This window comes from Anthonomus grandis, chromosome 17 (assembly GCF_022605725.1).
Source record: "Anthonomus grandis grandis chromosome 17, icAntGran1.3, whole genome shotgun sequence".
Lineage (NCBI taxonomy): Eukaryota > Metazoa > Arthropoda > Insecta > Coleoptera > Curculionidae > Anthonomus > Anthonomus grandis.
In genome coordinates this window covers 11791680-11808731 of record NC_065562.1, presented here as the reverse complement: position 1 = coordinate 11808731, position 17052 = coordinate 11791680, and the positions used below count along the sequence as shown (strand labels likewise).

Genomic DNA, 17052 nt, shown 5'->3' with positions numbered 1-17052 from the left:
CGCCTAGAGAATATTTTATCATTTTGTTTTCCGGTTCTTTGGCCTACAAACCATAGTAGGTGTGGGCAGGAAAGCTATTAAAAGTGCAATTATGAAAGTCGGTGTAAATTCTAAACCACTTATTCGATTTTAGCAATTCAAAAAATTTGTTTGAAAGATCAATGTAGCTTAGTTCCTAATAAAAGAGCTAGAGGGTGCAATTTAAAATAATTTAATTTTTTCTTTTGTTGACGCCAAAAGTTCAAATCGAATGGTAAATTTTTGACGTCATCTTTATACGTTTTGCAAAAAAAAAATTCTAAAAACCTGAAAATTTTTACTTGTTTTAAAGTTACAACACTATTATTTGTTTACGTACCGAGTCAAAACTTATGTACCGCCATTTAGCGTTTGGCCCTAAAGTGTCTAAATCAAAACTATAAGATAATATATCAGTTTTCGGAAAAAAGATGTTTTTATTAAACGGATCCTAATAATAATTTCCAAAATTTTCTTATGACCACTTTTATATTAATAGGAAAAAATTCGATTATTGCCAGATATACAGGTCCATAGATACAACCGTTTACCTCGCTTACTTGCCTTGTACATACATACAATAAATATCTGAGAATAATCTAAGATAGTTGAGGCTAGATAAGATATTTGCCAATAAATTATATTGATTTTCTCTTTTTATTACCGAAATTATTTTTAGTTACTTTTTTAATATTCATTATATTTTTCAATGTATTATAATTTTATTTTTAGTGCAGACTATTTTATTGAAAAACACAAAATTATTTATACAAATGAAGCTTTTTTGGTATAGCTTTTAACTACAAAATATTTTTAAATTTTTGCAAGTAAACAGGATTGGTTCCTTTCACAAAACATAGAAAACCATAGATCAAAACTGATTAAAATGTTGTAAAACTTGTATTTGATGCATTCATCATCCTTGCGTCACGAAATTTAATGATAGACGTTTTTGCGAACCATTATTTTAATTTTAAAAATTGCTGTGTATAGATGCTTGTAAAACTCATATTATGTGCGATACGGATATTATTGAAAAATTGGTATGTATCAATTCAATTGCTTCATTATATATTGGATTTTTTTAAAATTTCATAAGTTGGATATATTATAATATAGTGCATCTATGGTGATTGATGGTGTTATAATGTAAAGACGTTTACGAAAGATAAATTATGTTTTTGTAAAAATTTGGTTTTGTTACAGGGTAATTTTTGGTGATCTAACGATTTAAATTATTTTTAGCGGTTATATCAATTTTGATATTATAAATGAATTTTCCTGTAAATCTTACGATTTTTGAATTTTTAAATATTCAAGCGACAATGCTGCAATACTAAAAATATTTTGAACCATAAGATCGTTACCAAATACCTATTTTACCAAATGTTACAAATTAACTACCATCGACTACAATAGCCAAATGTAAGTTTATGTTTTTTTAATTATTTTGCAAAGATTTTATCGTAGGCCTTTTTTATTTTTGAATTAATTAAATTATAGTTTTTGGAGAGAGCTTTAATCTATTATCTTACATATATTTTAATTTTTCCTTTTTGCCTTGTTTTTCTTCTTCTTGTGATTGAGATCAAAGGAATTTTCGAAATAAAGATTTTCAGCATTACCGTCTTAACGTTTCCGTGTTTTTTGATATTGACTTAACGACTCTATTTATCTAGGTCATCACGGCTTTTACGTATACTTTGTATATCCTAGTTTTGCTGTTTATTCTCATGTATTGATAGACTCATCTAACTTTTCTTAGGAAGCCTAACATTACCACTGCTTTGTTATGTCATTTGTCAAATCGTGGTGGCTAGACATATTTATTTTCAGGTATTTAAATTGCATCACCTGCTCTAAAAGCCTATCTTCAGTTACGAGCTTACAGATGAGTAGTTTTTTAGCGATGATTCCTTATCGGACTCAGAAAGCGCAATAAACGTAGAGGATGACTGATTGATTTGGCAATGGACGAACAGTTTACAGTCACCAACATATTTTTTTAACATCCTCCAAGAAGACCGTTTACCTAGAAATTACCTTAAAATACTTTAGACCACATAGTGAGAAACCAGAGAGATTAAATTAAACAAGTTGGGCGTCTGCTTAATACTTAAGAAAACTTAAAAATAGATGAAGAATAAAGAAAGAATCCTTGGCTAAAATATCTAGAGGAAATATTTAAGGATAAACGATACAATGACAGACTGTATAACTAGACCTTTAATCAAGACCGATAAACTAAGAGCTGCTATAAGGAGAAACAAAAATGGCAAAACAACAGGACCTAAAACTTCTACTCAGATTTATTAAAGTTATTAGATCTTAATGGAATAAAATAGCTCACAAAAATAAGTAGTAGCATCTAAAATACTAGAAAAATCCCCCAGAGCGAGTTAAAATAACGACATTTCTCACCAAAGAAACCAAATGCAAACAAGTGGAATGAATACAGAATTTGAAGCCTTATGAGCTACCTACTTAAGGCCTTCCTAAAAATCATCCAAAAGAGGGTATATAAAAAGTGCGAAATACATATCACAAGTACACAATATTGCTTCCGTGATGCTCTGGGTAACTTTTTCCTTTAAAATTTTGAGCCTGGTTGTCAAGTGCTTTAGGTGATAAATGCCAGTGTTTCATATTTTATGGCCTTTTCTTATATTTGTTTGGTAATGAATTTGGCATCAATGGTCGAACTACTTTTTTTAAATCCATGTTAGTCTTTTTTGTTTGCAATGTGTTTCTATAGTCTGTCCTTTAGCTGTCCCTGTAAATCGCTTCATTATTGTATTTATTAGGGTTATTGCACTGAAGTATTCGGTTGTTTTTTAAGGTAAAGACTATTGTACACGTTAGTTAGTTGTTTGGTTCTTCTGTTGTGCTCAGTACTGTATTAAAGAGACCTGTAGTGCTCTTACAAAAGCACAATGAAAACAAGCAAAAAGTGTAGCTATAATATTAAACATAAACTGAGTAGTCTATAACTCATGTTTAATTAACACTAATTAAATTAGATTTTAACTAATTTTTTTTCCTTTTAGGATTTTTCCTCTGCAAAAGTCCAAACGCAACATCGGCAAATATCAAACATATTTTTGACTTTACTTTTGAGCGCTTTATCATGTTTCCTTTTTACGGCCCAAGCGATTATTTTCTCCTTTTTTCGAAAAACTGTAGACATTTATTTAAAATTTAAATACGAACAAAACTATGGAGGTTTAGTTGCAAATGAAGACTTACCATTCTTGGTAACTGATAAATCGCAATGCTGTATTACCGTTATTACATTTTCTCGGACTAATAAGGAGGTTAATATGTTAGAGAGAATTAAAGAGATTTTACAGAAAAAGGTATGCATAACATAAACTTAAAAAAATATTTTTTTTTAAACTCTTACTTTTTTAGATTTTTGATCATCCAGATCATTACCCTAAACTAACAAGTACAGTTCATCAATTTCTAGGCTATTTTTATACGATTAAGAATGAATGTAATGTAAATGATGTAGTAAAAGCAATAAATATTGAAAATAACGAAGATTTTACCGAGAATTATTTAAAAAGCTATGCAGGCAAAGTAATGGCTAAGGACTTTGCAAAAAATGGATCTCTCCTTTGGGATATACATGTGGTTCTTTACCCCATTAAATTCAAATCAAATGTAACTTTTGCAGATTACTGAGGCTCATAATGTATTATGGAATTTTCTAGGAAGGATACTGCTACCCAGTAATTTCAAGATTTCATCACTCAATTGCTGACGGAACCTCATTAGTATCTTTGTTCATTCAACTATATGCAGAGAATTCAAATGAAAACTATAATAAAGAAATTTTTCAGAAATTGCTTGGCAATCAGACTAATAAAAAAATGAGTAAAAGCTTCTTGGACTTAATAGTAATTAATTTTGTCAACATTTGAGCAATTTTTATTCCTTATTAAGGATTCTGATTTCAGGCAAGATTTTTTAAGTTAGCCACACTCTATTTGGAAATTTTATTTATATCGTTCGGAAGAATTATCGAAACCAACCAACTAAAGCCAAATGATATAAATGCTCTACATGGAACTAACTATACTGGTGAAAAATTGTGTGCCTGGACTAGTGAACGCAAAACAGAATGTATACCGCTGGTGAAAAATATTAAAAATAAAACAAAAACCAAATTCAGTTGTGTAGTTTGTACAGCTATTGCAGCAAGCCTGTCACATTATTTTAAGAGGGTAAGCATTCAAGCCATTTTTGTAAAATATTTGAACCGTTTTTCCAGAATAACTTTCCGATTCCGGAATATATATCTGGAGCAATAGCGGTTTTACTGGATTATCCAGATGTAGATTTATCCAAGCCCATAGAACTCAGAAATAAAACTGGAGGAAACGCATTTGAGTTACCTATGATCTATGGATCTACGACTTTAGTGGAAGCTTTAAAAAATGTTTCAAATGCATGGAATAAGCAAATGCGACAGGCAGATGGACTGGTGAGTATTAAAAGAAAAATTGCAATTAACAAAAGAGTACGAGTACAAACAAAGTATAAACTAAGATGTATAAACAAAGGACCCATCTATAGCTCACAATGAATTTCTATTTTTTTTTGATTATGTCAATTTTGATTCTTTTACTTTTTACTAAGTCCAGCTCAGTTGTAAAATATCATTCATACTCATGTCCATGTAAATTTTAAATAAACTATATCAATTTCTAGATTTGAATAGACTGATATTCTTTTTATGAAGACTTGATATATCATAAATTTATACTGATTAAGTCTGCTAAAAAGTTGAGGAAGCGAGTATTTCTTGAAGCAATATTTATATATTTATTATGTTTCTTCAGTTTCCATGGTGTTACTGCGCACAGTCATATTTCTATTCCCTGTGGAATGACTAATATTCCTTGACTATAATATATCTCGCTGATTGCTGGATTTACCTTTTGCAATCTTCAGCAAATCTGAAATCAAAATTTTAAGTTTGAAGAAGACTATTCAATGTGAGATTTATTTCAACGAACTCCTCTACTTCATAAACGGGAACTTTAGCCTTTACCTTAACACACTGGTCTTTGCAGGTCCTTAAAAGAAAGAATTTTATTTTCTCAGCTCTTATTTTAACAGTTATTCCGTTATAATTCTGACGTCAGAGTGTAGTCAGTTTCCTGCAGGGTGAACCCAACCCAAAATAGAAAATCAAGGATCAGAGGACATCCCAGATATCACACTAGACGAAATTCAAAATATCTTGAGACGACGGAGTTAGCATTGAAAATATCAAAATGAGAGGAACAGCACAACTAACAATAGTGTGCAAACTATTCAATGATTGTCTCAGAAATACTACAGCGCCTGAGCAATGGGATAGGGCTATCATAAGATTACTCTATGAGAAAGATGATAACGCCCAAATATAAAACTATAGCACAGATTAAATAAAACCAGATGCGAAACTACCGATTTCAAAACATCTTTAAGTCACGACTCTTCAAAGACGTCGGCGTCTCGTCGCATAGTACGGGTCGGGACGTCTTGTCGCATAGTACATAGCCAGTGACCGCAAGCGTGTATTGCGTATAATATCTAATCGCAGGTTAGTGCATAGGTAAATAAAGATTTTTTTAAATTGATTGTGTATAAATGTAGTTATCTTTACTGTTGCAATAAAGCTAGTGAAAAAAGTCACTCTTAGGTTTTTCAAAAGACCAGGCAAATTAATTAAGCAAACGGCATGGATAGTTAACAAATAATAAATTGAATTTTTTTCCTTGATTTATGGGTCTTGGAAATAGGTTACCACTCCTGTCACGAGATGACTCTAGATCGAGTTGACCATTTGAGTTATAATTCTAGGCAGTGAACGACTTTTTTTTTGCATTTAGTGGATTAACGATGTTTTTCCCAATATTTACCTTCTATTTGGGAATTGAATTTTTTGGTAGTGTGTTATTTTGGTTATGATTGTTATTACTGTTAATGATGAGTGCGGATTATCTCGTGAAATGGTAATGGTAATGAATGGTAAATTCCATACCATTCCATGCTCTTACCTGTCATATATGCTCTTAGTCAAGCTAGTGAAGTTAGGTCTCTTGATAAAGCCTGTTAATTAAAGGTAAAGCTCAATTGTGGCGATAGTTTCCTGTTGCTAACGACAACTCTTGTGATCTGACCTGATAGTAAATTACTAAATGACTACAATTGTAAGTAAATAACTTATTACTAAGACTGACTGAAGCTTATTTTGTGCTTAACTAAGTGTTTAACTCTAAACTCTAATATTCATTTTACCTACCTACATACATATAGAAATATTTTTAAAACTGGTGCTCGCGATCTTTTTCATAAGACAGTTTGAATTGGTAAATGGATTGGTGCGAGCAGCGCAAATGGAATCGCCAAATCGCCGCCTTTTTGCATCCTGCTATATTTTATTTGTGACTATAGGCTAATCGGCTTACTTCCAAATTTGTCAACTTTTCATGAGAATTATTAGGCTAACAACGAAATTTGAGACTTTAAACCAGTCAAACGAACAGGCAGGATTTTGTAGGAGCTATGGCACCACATATGACTTCCACACACTGAAAATGTTTATAGAAAATGACATAAAGTTAAATAAACTTTTGGTGCTCCTCTTTATGGACTTTTCATATAGTACACCATTGTAGGATGCTCCAAGCCTTCGCAGATTGTAGAATCGACAATCGTTACACCAAACTTATCGAGCGTATTTGCAAGAAGTATCATTAGAGTCCACGAAGGTATTCTTGACTTCAAAATGATGCTGAAGATGTGCGACAAGGTGATGTTATCTCTCCCAAATTATTCACTAATCTTTTGGAGTACAGGTTTAAGCGTACTAAAATCGAAAATCTAATAAATCCTCACTTCACCAATGACCTGGAATTAGTTGCAGATAAATTCGATGAAGCAAAAGAGACGCTAAAGGAGCTGGAACTAGGATTCAAAGAAGCTGAGCTAAATAACAACATCAGCAAGACCCAGATCATGAGAAAACTAGTCATTAATAAAAATTTTAAAGTAAACAGCTTGAATCATGAGCAAGTATGAATCTATAATTACCTGGGCCATAAAATTCGATAGGAAAGAAGAATAGGTCTCGCCTAGGTAGTTTTTGAAAAACTAAGCTGCAACTTCAAAATCTAATATGCCTGTATATTAAAAAAGAAGGGTCTATCTTCAATGTGTTCTGCCTGTGTAAACATATGGAGCCGAAGTACTGTGAATACAGAGGAGCATGGAAAAAGCTACGTTAGGTCTTTCTGAGAGGTAGGGTTCTAAACGCGGAGGTGAGAAAAAGTAGAATTACGGATGCCATCATAAGAATATCGAATCTAAAATGGAACTGGGTAAGGCCACCAGGAACTGTACGATCAAAATAATTAAATCGATACTAAGAGATTAGCGGCACTTAGCGGCAGAGGCAGACTATCCACTAGATGATTAGACGATCTGAAAAGCATTCACACGAACTGAATAAATGCAGCACGGGATAGAGAGAGATAAAAATGTTTATGGGAGGCTTAGGTGCAGCAGCGACCACTATATAGCTATTTATTGAGGATGAACTCTTCTATCATTTTCTAAACTTTGAAGTACCGCGATTGCAACTTTTACTATTATCCTTTTTTCTTAACCACAAATACTTATTTCTAGTTCTATGTGTCAAGGTTTCTCCAACATATTTTAAAGTTTGCCTTTTCCTTTATCAGGTTCTTACTATTACTTGATCTTATTCGACTTTTTTTTAAAGTTTTATGCTACCTTTTGCATTTTTCAGCAAACTGAAGTCTTTGTGGGTTATATGGAGTTCTTTATCTGTTTATTGTAAGTTATTACCTCGACCAACTCTTTTGTCATTTTTGAAACTGTATAGTTTTTTAACATGATCAATTAATTAACTCTTTACCCCTAATATTGGTCTAGTAGACCAACCACATAGATTTTCTACTAATTAGAACAACACTGTGGGCTCTAGGTGCATATCCTTCCCCATACCTTCCCACTAGCCGATGCTAAGCATAGTGTTTTAGTACCATTTTGACTTTTGTAGCAGTTGCGTCACATTAAGGACAAGTTTCAAAACATACAGGTCTAAGACGCGATTTATTATGAATTACGTTGTTTTTATAAAAAATCTCTCAGACCAATTGTAACATATTGCATGCTAACAAAAAATAAGGTATTTTGTGTTTTGCGTATAAAATACCGAACTTCTTACTAATAATCTTTAATTTTAAAGGAAGGATGGATAGGCCTGGTCCGATCCGTACCACTGGATCGGAGCAAATGCATAAGCCTGGCTGGCCCAGATTTTGCTGAGAAAATACAAACAATGCTGCGTTTCGAGAATGAAGATTTATACTTATCTGATCAAAAGGCTGAAGATGTTATAGGTAGTTCGGACGAAGATCTAGAGTATAGTATTTAAGAAAGTGAACACTCCAGCAATTAAAAAGTGGGTTCAGACAGTGAACTTTTAGAACTAGATAAACCTCTGAATAATCAACAACAAACTAGATCTGATAATTCCTTACAAGCAGAAATGAACATATTACAGGAAAAAACGGTGGTTTTTAGTAGTAAGTGAGAGAGTCTCTCAGAAAAACAAAAACTCGAAAATATAATATTATCAAAGGGTTTCCAGGGCTAACGGTATATGGCAGGACTCTAGGAAATAACTCGACAAAATAAGATATTTGAAATTATTTAGTACGTAATGAGTGAACTTTAAGAAATTGTAGCATGGGCAAATATAGAAATTACTTTTGTGAGAGAAAATTTGTCCAATTTCAATAAGTCAAGTTTCAGAAACACTGATATAGTCCAGCTAAAGGCCAAGCTTGGACTTTTCATACTATCTTTAATTAAGAAATCTTTACATGACAATATGCTTGAACTATTTTCTAAAGATTCTCTAGGTCGCCCAATATTTAGAATGATAATGTCTTTGAATCATACTGTCATTTTTATTTTAAATTTTTATGTGTTCTGGTCCAATAGACCATATGTTTCGAATTATGTTAAAATTTTCACATTACGGGTTAAGAATTAAGTCCTTTTTTTATACTAGTGCTTGCTTTTCATTTTGTTAGTGTTCTAAGCCAATTTGTTATGAATTTGTGGTTCATCCCGGAGCATCTTTTATGTTTGAGGTTATCTTATGTTCTTAGAAGCACGTTTTAATAAACTTGGTCTTTCCATACCAACAATTTTTAATTTTTATTTTTTTTACAATCTTTTTTAATAGAAGGTATTAAGGAAATTATATTTGAAAATAATAAATGTATACATCAGCAAACAGTTGAAAATATTCAGGAGTAAACTTCAGTGAAAATGAAACTTGTGACTCAGCAAAAAATTAAAGTATGTTGAAATAATTTAAGAAGGTACCTCAAAAATTATTAAACAGATAAGCATTGACGAAGTTCAGAATGAATTAATCTAATAAGTGACTAATGATTTTCAAAATAAACTAAAGTCTAAGTTTACTTACTAGACTAAATTTACTGACAGAGAGAAAAAATTTTTTGAATCATTATTAGCTTGAGTCGTTACCCTTGCAACAAACGCCGATTTTAAAATTTTATTACATTTTTAGAATTAATTTAAATATATTGTATATCTGCTAAGTAGGTTAGCAAGTAAATTCATGCTGATCGCAAGATCTTCATTTTAAGACTAGAAGCTTTTTTGTAAGATCTACAAGATATTTTTGAGACATATGTTAAGGAGAGTGAGACAATCTTAAGATATAATATTAGATATCTCTCTTACAGCTCGTGGCATTTTTAATGCGAAACATGCTTCAAATGCCAATACAAATTCTTAAAATACTTTTCGGATGGACTTCGCATACCTATGTCCTAACCAATGTACCTGGTAGTACGGTTTTAAAAACGAAAGATGGATATTTTGAAAAAGTCATTCCTTTTGCACCCATTGCACAAGGAATCGGTAAGACTTTATTAAAACCTTAAATAATGGATCTATTTGGAAAATTCATATATTTTTGTAGGTATTTCTATTGCAATAATTAGTTATGACGAGAAATTTCAAATCGGAATACTGATTGAGAAGTCCCTGGTTAATTCTCAAGAAGAAGTTCAAAAGATTGCTGATGATATACTTCTTTACATAAAATTGTTAGACAAACAAGTACAAAAGTTGGCTTAGTATAGACTATTTTTAGACTCACTAGTTTAGATAATAAATAATTATGTTTTTAAAAAAGTATAAGGAAATTATTAAGTTTACATTTTTTTCCTTTGAAGTTCATTTTTAATTTAGAAATCAGTTAAGTACTGGCCTCAGTAGTGCTCAAGTGAAGGAAATATATCATAGTTTCACTAGTCATACAATAAATGATTCGAATAAATAGATTAGAAAAAAAGATGCAATGGCCATTTAGGTTTTTGAATCTAGCTTCAAAATTTGTAAACCACGACACTGCAAATGAATACATTTTTAATGTATTTTATTAGCTTAGTAGTCTTAGTTGGTGAAATAGTAAAGACTTACTGAATTATTTTTTTTCGTGTAAAATAGATAATAGAAAGTTAGGTTTTGATTATTTTATTTTATTGATTTTTTTTCACACACTATTCCAGCCATTCTTTTAAATAATTACTGTAGTATTATCAAATAAGTGAGTGCTACTAGTCTCAGCACAGTATGTGAGCATCAATTCCTCTGCATTATATAGTACTATCACCATGATCTATGGTCTGTCGTTTAGCAATACAGTTTTCTTATAAAATAATTGGAAGGTAATGTAACGTAAATAATATTCTATATGAGTTTTTTTCTTAGGAGACGTTTTGACCTCTATGGATTAGCCTGACGATTAGGTAAATTTTTTTAAATTATTAATGAAAAATTCACATATATTTAAGTGCCTATTGTACAATAAGGAAACTTTAAAAAAATTTAAGAATGTCGTAATATTTTCCAAGAAACTTCTGCAAATATTAACTGATTTTTCCCTTATTGGAACGCAGAAAAATCCTATTTAAAAAAAATCTATAAGTTGTCGCTGTATAAACTCTTTGCTTTTAAGGATATTTAATACTGCAAATCTAGTTCTTTACTGCAAGTCTTATAAAATAAGAATTAAATTATTGAATCTTTGTCTAAATAAGTTGTCTGCATTTAGTAAGAAAAACATAAATAATACGTAACCTGATTATTTTAACTCTAAAGAAAACAAAAAAATATTAACCTGACCGAATTGTTGCAGAACTTGTATTTTAATGTATACGATGTCCTTGTGTTACAAAATTAAACGATAAAAGCTCTTTTTTAGGTATGAATATTTTTATTTTAAGACGTCGTATAGTGATGATGTTCGTGGAAAAAATGATGATAAGTGATAAGGATATTAAGGAAAAACTGGTATGATACAAAAATTCTATTTACTCGTGCTGGATTAATACAAATTTTATACTTAAAGTTTTATTGAATACAATTTTGTCCGTCATTGATTATTTTGAATTTCTCATATTTGGTTGTTGAAAAAGTTTATATAGTATTATTTTAAGAGTTTTCTTTATGTGTTATTGTACTTTTGCTTAATAGTGCGTAGAATTTATTTTAAAAAATTCTCTAACTTTAATAAAATTCAAACAAATATTAATCTGAGGACCAGGAATATGTATTATTAATATTTAGATGTATAGAAACTTAATTATTCGGGTTAAGCTATATTTTTTTATTAATTAATAATATAAATATTTTTTTAAATAATATTAATTATCTTTTTATTTTATTTATAATTTATTTAAAACTTTTTTTCAAACATTTTCTCTTAGTGAATCTTAAATTATCAATTTTTTTTAATGCTAAATCATGGATAACATTCTTAGGTTTAATTATTTCGTTATCTAAAAAGTTATTTTAATTTTAACTATGCAACGATTTATTATTGTTGTATTTTTTTATCAATAATTAGTAAACAAATAAATAAAAATTATAATTTACATTTTTATAAGTATAATGTCAATAAATGGCACTTATTTAAATAAAAGTTAAACTTAATAATATAAATTTACATCACTTATTAGCTAATCAAATAGTATGATTTTTTTTGTTATTGCAAAAGAATTTAGAACATTTGCTATTAAAAATAGTTCATAATATTTAGATTATTGATAATTTTGGTCGTATATTAAATCAAAACTTTCTTAGGTAAGATCATACTTTTTAAACATCTTAGTTATTTTTTACATTTATTACTTTAGTTCAATTTTTTTACCATTTATTTTATATATTTTCCATAAATCTAGATAAAAAAATTATTTGTGTTCGAGTTTATGTCAAACTAAAAAAAAAACAAAATTTTAATACTTAATTTATTAAAACAATAATTAATATTATACAATATGTTTTTTTCACTGTAATTTATTTTCTTTAGAACTAGGTAAAAAATGATACATTACAACTCTTCTGCATAAAAAACAGTTTTTATTAGTATCTATCTATAGTTACAATGTTACACTATTTTCATAAAAACTAATAACATTTGCCTAAATATGAATTTAAAATTTTATTTCTTATTTAAAATTCTAAAATTAATGTGTTTATTTTTAAAATATTCAACAAACACCATATAAACATTTAATAAAATAAAAATAGCTTGAAGCTACATTAAAGATAAAACATGCATAAAACCAAATTAAATTAATAATGTTTAGTTAATATTGTCAAAACTTAAAGATAGTGTAGTGTTTTTACTGACTGATAGGTATGAATTAAAATACTCGATGCACTAAAGTAACAAACTAATTTAAATATTGTACCTATATTTCGAACTGAACGGGACTGTCAAGTGCCACCCATGGTCAGCCAAGTATATAAAGAGCGGGGCGATGCGGCTCCTTATATACTAGGGTGACCATAATTCTGGAAGATTCGCTGACCTTCTACGTGTCTCCAGAGACGTAGAGTGTGCATACTTGTGTTATTCCGGGAGTACAGCTGGTATTCCCGATGTTTTCAATATCATTATAGAAAATAAAATTCAGCTTTAAATTTAAAATTCAACTTTTCATTCTTTTTCTTCAGTTCACTTTTAAAGTCACTTTTCTTATAAGTATAGATAAAATGTCTAACCTAAGACTGAGTAATGAAACACCATGATTAGGATTCAGGAGAAAGGGAATCGGCGATACTCATTGAACTCCCAAGAAAATCCGCTAGAAGAAGAATAAATCAGTCGAATGTCTGAAAAATCGAAAAAAAGACAGTTTCGAATGATTCTTCAGAGAAAGAGTATTTTTACTCAATTTGCACTGCCATAGTTGCGATTCTGATTGTTAATAGTAGGTGAACACTAATACTAATACTAAATATTGTTCAACATTTGCAAACACTAAATATCTGTCTCTTTCTCTATATTTCCCTGTTTGAGCTGTAAGAAAAGTTTTTTTACTTATGGTAATTTTTAGTCTCTTAAGAATTGAAACTTTAGTACGATCTTTTGTATATGATATTCATAGCATCCTTCTGTAGGCCCATATTTTAAAAGCATCTATTATTTTTCGATTGGCCCTTTCTAAAGTCCACGTCTCAAAAGCATATGTGGCAATAGGAGAGATCAAGAAGTTTAATAATTTCAGTTCATTACCCGAAAATGTTGCAGAGGCTTTAGATATTCAAGTAAGTTTTATGGTTGGGTTACGTGCAATGACCAGTCTGCATTATATAATAGTTTTGGCTAGGATTACTCTCTTTGGACTATCTATTAGATAAATTGCATTCTCAATAACTCTCTCTTCAAACTCTTTTTATCATCCATTGCTTTTTCTATATTACGTGGTTTTATAGCTCCAGACACCAGACACTATCCATATATAAATTGCTTGTCACGTTTGATTTGATGTGGGTAATTTTCGACTAGGCTTAAAAAGCATCAAAGTTTTTATTTTTATGGTAAGACTAGACTTTAGTTTCATCTAGTTCATATTTTCCTATATTATTTCTTATGTGCTCATCGTTTTTGGTATTAAAATCGCCCGTTACAATTAAGACGGGCTTTTGTGGTATATTCGAAATTACTCTTTTTAGTTTTTTATATTCAACTTTCACTTCGTTGTCTGAGTGTTCAGGTATTAACGGATATCCCTGGATAAAATAAAGTTTAACTGGTTTGGAGTTAAATAATTAATCTATAGCTGATGGCCTCCTGGCTTTTTACATATTAGGTGTACTCCTTATTAGCCAAGAATTCAATTCAATTTCTTCCAGTATCATTAACTCCCTGAGATTTGGCATACTGATCCGTTTTCTCTAGAGATCTCTCTTTCCCGAACGTGTAGTTTTCCTCTTTAGATTTTCCATGTTCCTAGATTTGGGAGATAACAGTGACTTCTTTAGTCGTTGTTGCTGTCTGGATTGCCTGGTTGCTGACTTCCTCAGGTCACACTTCATCACTAAATGTGGAATATTCTTTATTGATAATTTTTTCATTTATCTAAAGGGAGTTTTTTTTTTTAGAGGCGGAGAACTTTCATTTGGTAATACTGTTTTTTATGACAGCTGACCTGACAGTTCTGGGTTATTTTTAGATTAGTTTAGTTTGGCAATTCATCATAAACAGACTCACGCCGGAGCAACGTTTCCAAATTGTTCAAATTTATTTTGAAAGGCATGGTTCTATTCGAGAAACACATCGGGCATTACGTGAGTCTTATGGTGCTCATAATCGTCCTTCAGAGAAATTAATTCGAGAAACTGTTGATCGTTTTCGCAATACTTTTACTCTAGTCGACAATACGCATCCCGTAAGACGCCGTACAGTGTGCACGCAACAAGCGATAGCTGCTGTGCAGCATAGTGTTGATAATGATCCAAATGTGTCAATTCAACGTCGTTCTCAACAAGTGAACTTATGTCCATCCACTTTATGGAAAATTTTGCGCAAACATCTCGGATTGCAAGCATATAAAATTCAACTTGTCCAGCAGTTGAAACCCCAGGATCATGTTTTGCGCCGTACATTAGCTGAATCGGTGGAAGGAAAGATTGCTGTTGATCCACGATTTCATATGAAAATTTTGTTCAGTGATGAAGCACACTTTTGGTTAAGTGGCTATGTAAACAAGCAGAATTGCCGAATTTGGGGGGATGAGATCCCACGAGCTATTTGCCAAAAACCGTTACATCCAGAAAAACTAACCGTTTGGTGCGCTTTATGGGACGGTGCAATCATTGGTCCTTATGTCTTCAGAAATGCTGATGGTCAGAACGTTACAGTAAACGGTGAGCGATACAGAAACATAATAACCAACTTTTTTGTGCCTCACTTAGAAGCCGTTGCAGGCGTTGCAGAAATGTGGTTTCGGCAAGACGGTGCCACGTGCCATACAGCGCGCCAAACAAAATTTACTGCAAGAGACATTCGAGCAACAAATAATTTCAAAGAATGGACCTGTAAACTGGCCAGCTCGTTCGTGCGACTTAACGCCATTAGATTATTTTCTTTGGGGTTATGTTAAGTCGCATGTCTACGCTGATAAACCCGAAACACTTGAGCACTTGGAAACCAACATACGACGCGTGATTGCCGAAATACAGCCTGCAGTACTGAAAAGAGTGTGTGAAAATTGGACCTCTAGATTACGTCACATACGCGCCAGCCGTGGGGGGTCACATGCCCGAAATCATTTTTAAATATTAATGCCAAAAAAAAATCTTTAATATAAAAGCAAATTCGTTCATATCAATAAAATATTTTGTGTTTAATTTCAATTTAAAGTTCTCCGCCTCTAAAAAAAAACACCCTTTATATGTTTAATTTTGTATTTTAAGAAATAGATCATGAAAAAATATGTATTTCAAATTTTACATTTACATATAGATTTTGTCATTAATATTTAATCAATTTATTCAGAACATATAATTGCAGGGTTTATGCTCAAAAGTTTTTAGTTTATACTTATATTTTAAATACACTTTATTAGCCTAGGAGGTATTCTATGAGCAGCTGTAATTGTATACCGCCATCCAGCGTCTTCTTATATTTCTAAACTCTCTTAATGATTATTTAAAAACAGTTGTAAATATTATATAATTAATCCATAACTTAACATACTTGAGTACTAATCTCGCCTTTCAAATTTTAGGATTTCTCCACTGTAAGAATCCAAAGACAACACTGGCAAATATCAAACGTATGTTGTATAATACTACTAAATGCAATATCATTTATCGGTTTTATGGGCGTGGCAATTATTTTTCTTATTTTTCGAAAAATTATAGACATTTATTTAAAATTTAAATATAAAAAGGATTATGAAGGTTTAGTTGCAAGTGAAGATTTAGCATTCCTGGTACCTGATAAGCCACAATGCTGTATTGGCATTACCATATATTTTAAAAGTATTGAGGAGCTAAATATGTTTCAGAAAATTAAAGAGATTTTACAAGAAAAGGTACATATAACATTTTTTTAATGCTTCAATGGTTATTGATGCTGTTTTTCTAGGTTTTTAATCATCCAGATCATTATCCTAAACTAATATGTAAAGTTCATCAGTTTTTCGGTTATTTTTATAAAATAAAGGATCGACGATGCACTGCAGATGACGTTGTTAGGTCAATAACTATTGAAAATAGTCAAGATCTTACAGAGGATTACTTGAAATCCTATGCAGGCGAAATAATTACTAAAAAGTTTGAAAAAACTGAATCCCTACTTTGGGATGTGCACGTGGCTCCTTGTCCTATGAAACACATACTACATGTAAGTTTTAATCTAAAAGACCTCTTTGACGTTTTTGCACTTCTGGTTTTTTTCTAGGAAGGGCTCGTCTACCCAGTAATTTTTAGATTTAATCACTCAATTGCTGACGGAACATCCTTAATTTCATTGTTGATTCAACTATTTGGAGATAAGTCAACCACAAACTATAGCAAAAAATTATTTAAGAAAACCCTGAATACTCAAACTTATGGAAAACAGCATAAAAGTTTCATGGACTTGATAATCATTTATATTGTAAAAATGTG

General features: G+C 30.9%; 1 protein-coding gene across 1 annotated transcript in view; it reads left to right on the top strand.

The window, feature by feature from the left end:
* Window positions 1-950: 950 nt before the first annotated feature.
* The window catches only part of LOC126746587 (uncharacterized), a 41320-nt gene continuing 25218 nt past the window's right edge, over window positions 951-17052 (top strand). The window contains exons 1-13 of the mRNA XM_050454895.1: window positions 951-1061; window positions 3066-3374; window positions 3430-3684; window positions 3735-3920; window positions 3981-4247; window positions 4295-4507; window positions 9825-10002; window positions 10064-10220; window positions 10530-10546; window positions 11351-11439; window positions 16167-16475; window positions 16529-16786; window positions 16844-17041. Coding sequence (XP_050310852.1) covers window positions 1032-1061; window positions 3066-3374; window positions 3430-3684; window positions 3735-3920; window positions 3981-4247; window positions 4295-4507; window positions 9825-10002; window positions 10064-10220; window positions 10530-10546; window positions 11351-11439; window positions 16167-16475; window positions 16529-16786; window positions 16844-17041 — 2466 coding nt within the window. The 5' untranslated portion in view covers window positions 951-1031. The remainder of the gene's footprint in view (window positions 1062-3065; window positions 3375-3429; window positions 3685-3734; window positions 3921-3980; window positions 4248-4294; window positions 4508-9824; window positions 10003-10063; window positions 10221-10529; window positions 10547-11350; window positions 11440-16166; window positions 16476-16528; window positions 16787-16843; window positions 17042-17052) is intronic.